Raw genomic sequence first — 9,174 nt, 5'->3', positions numbered from 1 at the left:
TTTTATTGTGTTAGCTACATAACAACAGAAAAAAATATTTTATCCTAGTGGTATAGACGACTTTACGTTTTGACGGGATTCACACGCTTGTGTATACGGATTACTGCATGCGTTTTTTGCCTGTCCGTTTGCGTAGAAAATCTGGGATTATATACAACACCGCGTCACAATGAATCTAGTCTTCTGATAAACTAGCTTAGATTTGTAGAAATCTGCAGACCATACCCGAATAAGCGACTAGGATAATTATTTCAAAACAAGAGTGGACTATCACAGATATTCTCAGATTCTCGCCCATGATATATCTCATTGCCATCCCTCCTCGGCACAAAATGGCAATTCGGCTACCAGTTTAAACAAAATACCATATTCTCTTTATGTAACACCCACCTCAAAATCTCGAAAATTAATTAAAACGCCCAGGGCGTCAAATAGAGAGAATATGGTAATTTAAATATTCTCCTTCCGCCAGCCTTTCGCAAAGGTAAATGTTGGCAAATCAGATAGAAACAAATTAAAAATAAAAACATACCTGCATATACATTTATTTTAATCTCAATATACATCATGTTATATTTTACAACATTATCTGGCCTCGATTCTAATAATTTATCTTCCTCATAACGAGGTTAACGATATATTTTCATTTTCATAATCTCTATTATCATAAAACGATAGTACTTTCAAGTTATAGCTTCTAACATTTTTATTCAAACTGTCAGAAATTCCAGTCTTTCTTTTTTTTTTCTCTCTATGTACAAAAGCATCTATAGTTAGAGCTTGTGCCAGAATTAGTAAGGCGTGAATAGCACGCATGCGCAGTCAACTATAAGCAATGTTTATTACGTCTTTTCCAAAATTCATGATGTCTTCCGTTTTTCTCGCTTTTTTGTCTTTTGAGATTTTCCATTATTTTTTCACGAAGTTCTCAATTATTTTTCCACGAAGCTACGGAAATTTCGTTTTAATACAATTATTTTTACTTCAAGTATGACGATCATTTACAAAACGAGTTTTCCCGCGTTAAATATCATACCATAGCATCATGAATCTGCTGAACTTGTTTGTAATCCGTTATGTCATACAGTGGAATGTGATTATTCAACACGAGTTTGTCCTGCATTTTATTTCCCGCCAAAATGTATCTGGTGTTTCCCGCACTTGCAAAGCAGCCGCATGTAAGCGGTACATGAATTTTAATGTAGTTATGTGAAGGGAACAAAATATTTTCACTTCGTAATGACAGAACAGCTGAATATATACCAGAAGGATGTTTTTGGGCCAGCAGAACTAAATATGAAAAACAGAAAGTGAAAAAAGCAAAAAAAAACAACAACCACAGTCACAGTCACAACAGTATTACGATCATTACAACAACTTACCAAAATCGAAGTTCTCTAAACTTTGTCGAAATGTTTTTCTTTTTTTTCTTCTTGTTTTTGATGTTTCTTTTATCTTGCAAAATAAACAAGGTCCGTAATAATCTAAACAAACAATATATAACATAAAGTAGGCGCTAATAGCAACAACACTTCATGAATTTTCAAACCTCTACAATATTCTTCAAAACACTCATTATGCAATAAAGCTCGTGATGTCTTTATAAAGGTGATTTTTTCAGATTTCAGACAGCGTACTTATTTGAGAAGCGTGGAGAATGAAACGCCTGTTTCATTGAGAAGTACAATATAAAAAAGAACCATGGAAATGTTCATGAAGCCACTGTTACATAAGTCAGTATTGTTCAGCAGTAACCATAATTACAGGGCTTTCTTGAAGCATCGTTCGATCTATTTACTAGCAGATAGTTCCAATACCGCAAACATTTAGTCAAAAAAGAATTGCTCCTCTCTAGAATCACTTGGGGTGAGTACCAACAACGCTCTATATGTTTATTTACAAGTTTTAGACGTAACACCTCGTTCTTAGGGAAATTTAAAACAAGGTTCTGGGGCAACAAGGTTGTATTACATGGACTTAACACAAGTTACCATGAAAATACTTACTTATGTCAAGAAATGCTTCTTTTATTGGAGGGATTGGGGAGATATGTCCCTTTGTAGTTAAAGCCTTTGTGGTCGGTCGGTTTTTATTGGTTGAATTTCTTGCACTCTGTTTATCATTGGCTGAACTCTCTGCTACAACAACAAATCCCATTTCCTCTTCGAGCGTTTTATCTACTACAGCGGGCGAAGATGGATGGATGCTAACAGCTTGTTTACCAGTGTGGTTGGTGTCACCGCTTCCGCTTAGGTTACCGCTGTATTCTGGGTTATCGGTGTCGTCACCGCCTTCGTCATCTTCGCCTCCACCAAGAACGATGTACCCATTGCTGTCTGTTGAGTGATAAAACCAGGGTTCAGGCGTGGTCAAACGTGGTTTCGGAGTTGTAGAGAATGTTATTTTGTCTAGCGCAGGTGCTTGGGTGGTTAGGGTTTTCATGTAGTTATCTAACATCGATTTCATATGTTCAAATTTCGTGGAATTAAATAAAGTTTGGTTTTTCTCAGCTTTGATAATTTCATGTATAAGGGGTTCTAGTAGGGTGCTGATATTTCGAATTTCTCCATATGAATCCATGTGCAAGTCTTGTTGACGTCGAATTCTCCGACGTCGGTGCTGTTGCGATGCGTCTAACGCCGGTCTTGTGACGTGTTTTTTAGGTAGTTTGTTCATGGGATTTTGTATATACTTTTTCGTGATAAGTTCTAGGTTTTTTAGTTTATTATTCGACTGATTTTCTGTTTCATTTTGTCTTCCAACCGCTGCCTCTTGTCGTAATAATTTCTGACCAGGAATTTTCAAAAATCTTTTATCACCTGTTCTTGCCTTTGCTAAATAAAAAAAGAAACTAATGCTTCATTTTCTTGCTGTCTTGAACGAATACTTTACATGTCGCGGTATTCTAGCGAGACAAACAAGGAAGGCAAGTTAAAAAATGAGTTCAAATAGCCCAGTTAACTAACAAACCCCGATTTACAATCAACCAATAAACACAAAGTTGGCGTGGTCGCATCTTGCCCATTTAAATAAAACATGAATTAATTATTTTTTTCAGGTACGTGAGGCCATTCGCCCTTAAAACAAAGGATTTCCTTATATCCCCGATATTGGTAGAAGTAGAGTAAGTAAAGAATAGTAGAATTTTCCGTTGGTAAGAAAAAGTTAAACCGGATCCTTTCTTCTAATATTGTAGAGTCTTTAAATAAAGCACCCAGGGAGGAGTTCTTCAAACTAGTGTACGACATGGGGTAAGAAGGGAGTTCAAGAAATGTAAAATGACATGTACGAACTTTAAATCTCTGCCGAATTATCAATTTACGTTTATATCATAGATCACTAGGATGTTGTTTCTAGGCTTCTTATCCTTTTTTTTAGATTGTTTGTCTCTGTTTATCAGAATAAACTCTGCATCAAACAACATTGTGGTCATGATTAACAAGTAAGAAACGTTAAAAAAACAACACAAAAAATCTAACATAACGTATTGGTAAATTATCTGTAGCAAGAAAAGTATCCCAACCCAAGGTTTAACAGGAAAGAATTTTTTTAGCATAAAAATGAATTATTTGAGAAAACCCGAATTGCAATCAACCAATGAGCACAAAGTTGGGATAGTCATCTTGCCCTTTTAATTATAGAAAAAAATAATATTTTTTTCGGATGAGTGAGGCTATTCGCGTTAAAAACCAAGAAATCGATCAACTACCTACTTATCTTCTCAATGTTGTTTTCTTTATGCTTTGTTGTATTGTAGCCATATTTGGACATTACCACAGGGCATCCATATATCAATACCATATAAAGCAACAACCAAGGCGATAGCATCTTGTTCTGTATATAAAAAAACGTCGAAAAAAATTTTTTTGCACGTCTAACTATATATAATATATGATTTTATTTTTTATATTGTATATATGTACCTTTAAAGATATAATATATATTAAGTTTTAAATTCAATATCAATTAAAATTGTTGAAAAGAACTTTATAAACATATCTAACAGTATTAAAAAAGAGAGGAAGTTTGAAGACTAAATCTAAATGAAATGGAGAGTTTGAAGAGGGATTTAAAGTCTTAAACGAGTAAAAAAAGATAAAGAAAATATTTTTGTTGTTGTTTTTGTTTCGATATGACAAATTAGTTTCCAGTTTCTGCGGTAACTTCATGTCCAGTCTACGTTAACTACACAATGCTTTTTTGTCGTTTTTATATCTCAAAATTAAAGAACATCTTTGAGACATGCCCAGCTTCAATAAAACAAGGGAAAAGTAGTAACTTGTAACTCAAACTCCAAGGGACCGACTAAAGTATTTTGACTTAACGAATATTCTAGTTAAACGAAACTGTTAAGTCGCATTTGTCTAAAATGAGATTTTTTAGGATTAGTTAAACCTTTTTTCAAGACGTAGGGCAACGGTTACCGTTGTATATTGAATTTATTATATTACACCAGGAAAAACTAAAAACTAATAAAATGTGATATTTATTTAGTTATGCGGTGACGAAAAATGTTTGAAATATCCGAGGTTTGAGGTAACAAGATTTTTTCATAAGAAGGTATTAATGAAAGTTCAAGGGACCAAAGAAAATGGTTCGAGATAATGAAAGTTCGAGTTATCCGGTGTTCGAGTTACTGGAAGCTAACTGTATTAAGAAAAACAAAAGAGCACTCAGTTAAAATAACTTAGAGCAATCAAAAATACTTTAATATCATAAGAGGCTGAATTTCAGTGAACAAAAATCTCGCTTTTTAAGCAAATTCACTACAACTTTAAAATTTGAATATAAAATTTTCCACTTTGTCAACGTAGGTGCGAACAAAAAAGCACGTTACCTTATACGCTAAAGCGGAAAATACAGCCGAAAGAAAAATGCCTATATACCCTATTGATTAAGATTTGTCATATCGCAAAATCCACTTCTCTGTAATATCTCAACTTGTCTTGTCTCATTGCCGCCTTGTCAGTTAATTGCGATGGATTTCAAACAGTGCAAAATAGGTCGTTAAAGGGTCATGGGTCATGTTCTTGACAACTCGCATAGACATTATAGATATCGCATAGATATTATTATGTATACGTGTTCATTACATCTACACAAATCGACATGTTACTCGCTATGGGGACTTTTTAATGTATTATGAAGACCAGTGGGGAGTTAGGCCCCCCCCCCCCCCGCCCCCCCTCCGAAACTTATAACAGGTTTTTCTCAATAGAATCAAACTTAGTGCAGTTGTAGCAGCACATCATAAAACAATGAATGGCGTTTAAAATTTTGTTTGTGTCAGCACTTTATGATGTCACCAGAAGTTCGAAATACTTGTGCCTGCTTTAAAGATTCATTTGCGTTCGTTCTAGTTTGTCGTTCTGTTCTGGTGTTTACATATTGTGAAAGGCATTTTTGGTGGAAATTTTAATATTTTTTTTCTATTTTTTTGGAGGAGATAACAAATTTATGTGCAGTGATTTCCCGTGATGCAATGAGAGTAGGGTGTAAGGTTCAAGTCCCAACAGTAATAGCAACGGAAGATATTAAATGATTCCGTTTATAGATAGCTAGTTGTATGTAACCAATATGTAAGATCCTGGAAGGTGTAATAAGAAGGAGCTAATAATTTGCGAGAACGGCGTCTAATATATAAATCCGAAAAATTCGTATCATAGCCAAGTCAATTTGCTGAAATAAACAAGCAAATGTCCTACCCCTCTTTCCCAGACCAAATAGCTCGGGAAGATAGCTACATTTGGTGTGTTTACTCAATTTACAGTTTAGAAGTATTAAGAAATACCATGCCGTAAATACTCAATTAAGCATCCTCCTCCATATAAGCCCTCCCTCGATAAGCATCCACCTTGACAAGAACTTCAGACAATTCCCCCTTTAAATAAGCATCAAGGAATTTAGCTACCTGAGTTAAAATCTTGTTTTAGAGAGAAGATGCCTTCTAAACATGCATATTTTTATGCCGGTAACTGGCTTTCTGTCTACTAGCTGTTCTAGCTACTGATTTAAAGCAACACATCAAATTTAAATGAAAGAAAATGTTAACACGATTTACAGATAAAGTTTTGCATTTTGGATAATTTGATGTTGAATTTTCAAGTATATCAAATAATGCTATTATATAGTACTGGTAGACAATTTTGTGTTTTATTTTAATAGCATTTTCTGCTAAATTATGTGTTCTTTAAAATGCTAAATTATTATTCGGACAAAATTTTGTACAACGCATTAATGTTTAACAGAAAGTTTAACTTCGACTTTCAACGATTTGTCAAAAATATTGTATTTTAGGCTTATGCGAAAATCCATAGAGAATAGTTGAAAACACAATCATTTTTGTCCGCCGCAATGAAGCTCAGCTGTAGAAATCAAACAACACTGTTTGCCATATACTCAGAAATTTGGTGCGAAATTTGGAGTGGATTAGAAACTTTGCAAAAGATTGCATTCAAATACTGACAATAAAATTTTAAACGCACCCCTAGTGAGATGGGTATTAAGACATCTTAGCGGAATGGTACGAGTGACGTAACAAATCAGACATCCTGATATAATATTGTGAACATAAAATTGTATCAATTTTGTCACTAGGCCCTACAATTTCATTCCCCGTCCTTTTTAATTACAAATTGGATACTAGTTTTAGGCAATAATAAGTTTTCTAGTTGTGTTTTTACATTTAAAGGTCGCTTCTTATATATTAAGTATTATTGGTAGTATTTCTTACAGTTTTGTATCTTTTTGTATCTGGAGATGTACAACTTCTCTTTGGCCGGAGTGCAAGTATTTATGCAGTTTTGCAAATTAAGAAAAGTTAAACAACTTTCAACCGTTTGTAGCAACAACCGAGTAGCCAATTATAATTCCGACAACGTTGCCATCTTTATCTTGATGTAGCCAATAATAATTCCGAAAACGTTGCCATCTTTATCGTAATGGAGAATGATCATGTTGAATGTCATTCTCGTACCTAGAGCTCTTTGAGATTAAAACCTCGAAAGTAGTTTCGAGGTTTTAATCTCAAAGAGCTCTGGGGACGGGAATGGTTGAATGTCGAATTTCGAATGCTGGCAACCGCTGTCGTAAGAATTTTAACGAAGAGCGGCCTTAATTACCGTAATGCCCCAGGAATAGGTCCCTGACTGAAGGATATAGGCACAACAAAGTTTTAAAACAATGGTAGATCTACGCTTAGATGTAGATATCAACTGTTAAAACGTAAAATATTTAGCACGCAGAAACCGCCTGTGTTTTATGCTCCCAATGCCATAAGCCAACTAACAGGTAGGACGGAGCCAAAATTATAGCGCTGAATTTAGAACTTTATCTGGCTACTACAGTATTTTTAAAAAAACATTACTAATTCATTTTTTTTTGACTGTGTCATTTCAGGATGATTTAATTCTTATTTTTACACAAGGGGACATCATGAAGGCACCTTACTACCCTTTTCTACCGACCAATTATTTGCGTTAATTTTTTCAGTAGTTGTTTGGTTGCAAAAACATCAACACAGATATTTGTTTGTTCCATTCGAAACTCTTGTTCTTGTCAAATGAAGATCTTATACGAATTTTTAGAATCAGCTTCGATTATACGCTGATGATTGCAGATGATTAGGCTTGCATCACGATATGTGCAACAGGTTGCAGTGTGTTTAGTCAGTTTTGATTATTGCTATTTGCGAACATAGGTATCAAACATGAAAAGACAGGTTCTGCCTTTAGTCGCCAATCTTTCTGCGCTATTTCTCAAAAAAAAAGACGTCTTACTTAACTACTGCTATACTCCAGAAGGTATACAAAATTTAAAAAATAATCTTAGAACTAGAATCTTAAATTGTTCTTTTTAATTTAAAACATCCTACTTCTGCTCAAAATGTCTTTCATGAAAAATCGTTATTAAAATCCTTACCAGCTTCTCTGGCTCGCTCAAAGCACCACAATTATACCAAAATAGAATTACTGATAATAGGCTAGTTAATTTTAAAGGAAGTTATTAATTACCCTAATTTCTGTTTCACATGACATTTATGTGCATACACCATACAGCAGTATTTGATGAACGGCGTGCTCCAAATGATAACTCGTGCTCAACGAGATGTTACTTATATTTTTGCACGAATTTGTTTTATTGACATTAACGCGTGACTGATATACTTCGTGACTGACTGCGTATTTGTTTTCACAGCTGGAGCTGATTCAATCAAGATAATATGTGGGATTTAATTTTTTTTTCTCATTTGGGTAAAGAAATATTTCTTCGAGTAGATAACAAAAAATATGACGATTCTTTTGTTTTAACTGATGCTTTGATTGACTTAAAATTTCTACTCAAATCTCGCCAACAATACTGCTAAGCTTTTAGCAAACGAGGAAAAAAATAAAAATGTTATTCATCCTCATCGAGTTTGTCGACTTTTGTTCATAGACAGTATGGTGCCACCACTTAGCATTGGTAATATGTTACTGAATCAATACATGTCACATATAGCTTTGCATGCAAATGCAAGTTTTTTTGTCATAAATTCCGCACACTTCCTGTACTGTACGCCATTCTCTTTGTTTTCTACGCCCCTTATCTACAGACGGCGGGATAATTAGCAAATATTTTAAGTTTGTCAAAGATCTCTTGACTTATACCCTCACCTTTTTCATGTGTTTCTTAAGGCGAATTTTCACTTACATATTTTTTACCTTAAACAGTATTTGTTTTAAAAAAACAGTATGGTTTTCTACACTACGATTTGTCGTTGAGCTTATGTTAAAACAGATGTGCTTCCCCCAAAATGTGCTAATTCAGCAAAATTTTGCCTTTTTGCCAATGCATAACCGATTGACTTTTAAAGTCCGTATATCTGCTATTTGGAAAGTATTCCAACCTTTAGTGTCTCCCTTATCGATTAAAACTGCGACGAGCTCTACATTACTAAATGTTAGTGCACAGAAGATTTTTGGTACAATTTGCCAAAATACTCATTTTTTTCTAAATTAATGCTAAATTTTAATCTTTTCCCGTTCTACACTTCTAATTTAAAACACATGGAATCATGTAAATTGGACGATTTTTAACCCCTGTGCGTGTACGAGTTATAATGATTTTCCTGTATTAGGAAATTGCTTAGCATAGCCTCGCGTGCATCCTTGATAAAACTATGGCCAACAAAAC

At 34.3% G+C, this 9,174-nt stretch overlaps 2 protein-coding genes across 2 annotated transcripts in view; one reads left to right on the top strand and one right to left on the bottom strand.

The window, feature by feature from the left end:
• Positions 1-9,174, top strand: part of LOC130635619 (uncharacterized) — a 102,016-nt gene that overhangs the window by 46,863 nt on the left and 45,979 nt on the right. The gene's annotated exons all lie outside the window — the stretch shown is intronic.
• On the bottom strand, positions 537-8,115 carry LOC130635616 (uncharacterized). The gene is made up of 5 exons (XM_057444994.1): positions 8,013-8,115; positions 3,714-3,834; positions 2,007-2,834; positions 1,383-1,484; positions 537-1,290 (listed from the first exon to the last, which is right to left on the bottom strand). Exons 1-5 carry the CDS (start codon positions 8,034-8,036, stop codon positions 1,031-1,033), a joined length of 1,335 nt encoding a protein of 444 aa, XP_057300977.1. The 5' UTR covers positions 8,037-8,115; the 3' UTR covers positions 537-1,030.

The sequence above is a fragment of the Hydractinia symbiolongicarpus genome, chromosome 3 (assembly GCF_029227915.1).
Source record: "Hydractinia symbiolongicarpus strain clone_291-10 chromosome 3, HSymV2.1, whole genome shotgun sequence".
Classification (NCBI taxonomy): domain Eukaryota; kingdom Metazoa; phylum Cnidaria; class Hydrozoa; order Anthoathecata; family Hydractiniidae; genus Hydractinia; species Hydractinia symbiolongicarpus.
Note: the sequence above shows the minus strand (reverse complement) of the source record. Positions and strands in the feature narration are given on the sequence as shown.

Bases quoted from the DNA above. Each gene is read 5' to 3' on its own strand.
- LOC130635616 (XM_057444994.1), bottom strand. From the start codon at position 8,036: ATGTCATGTGAAACAGAAATTAGG. The intron at 2,835-3,713 runs GTAGGTAGTTGA...TTTTTTATTTAG, and splicing joins AAACAACATTGAGAAGATAA to CAAAGGCAAGAACAGGTGAT. The intron at 1,485-2,006 runs GTAAGTATTTTC...TTGTTTGTTTAG, and splicing joins AGAAGCATTTCTTGACATAA to ATTATTACGGACCTTGTTTA.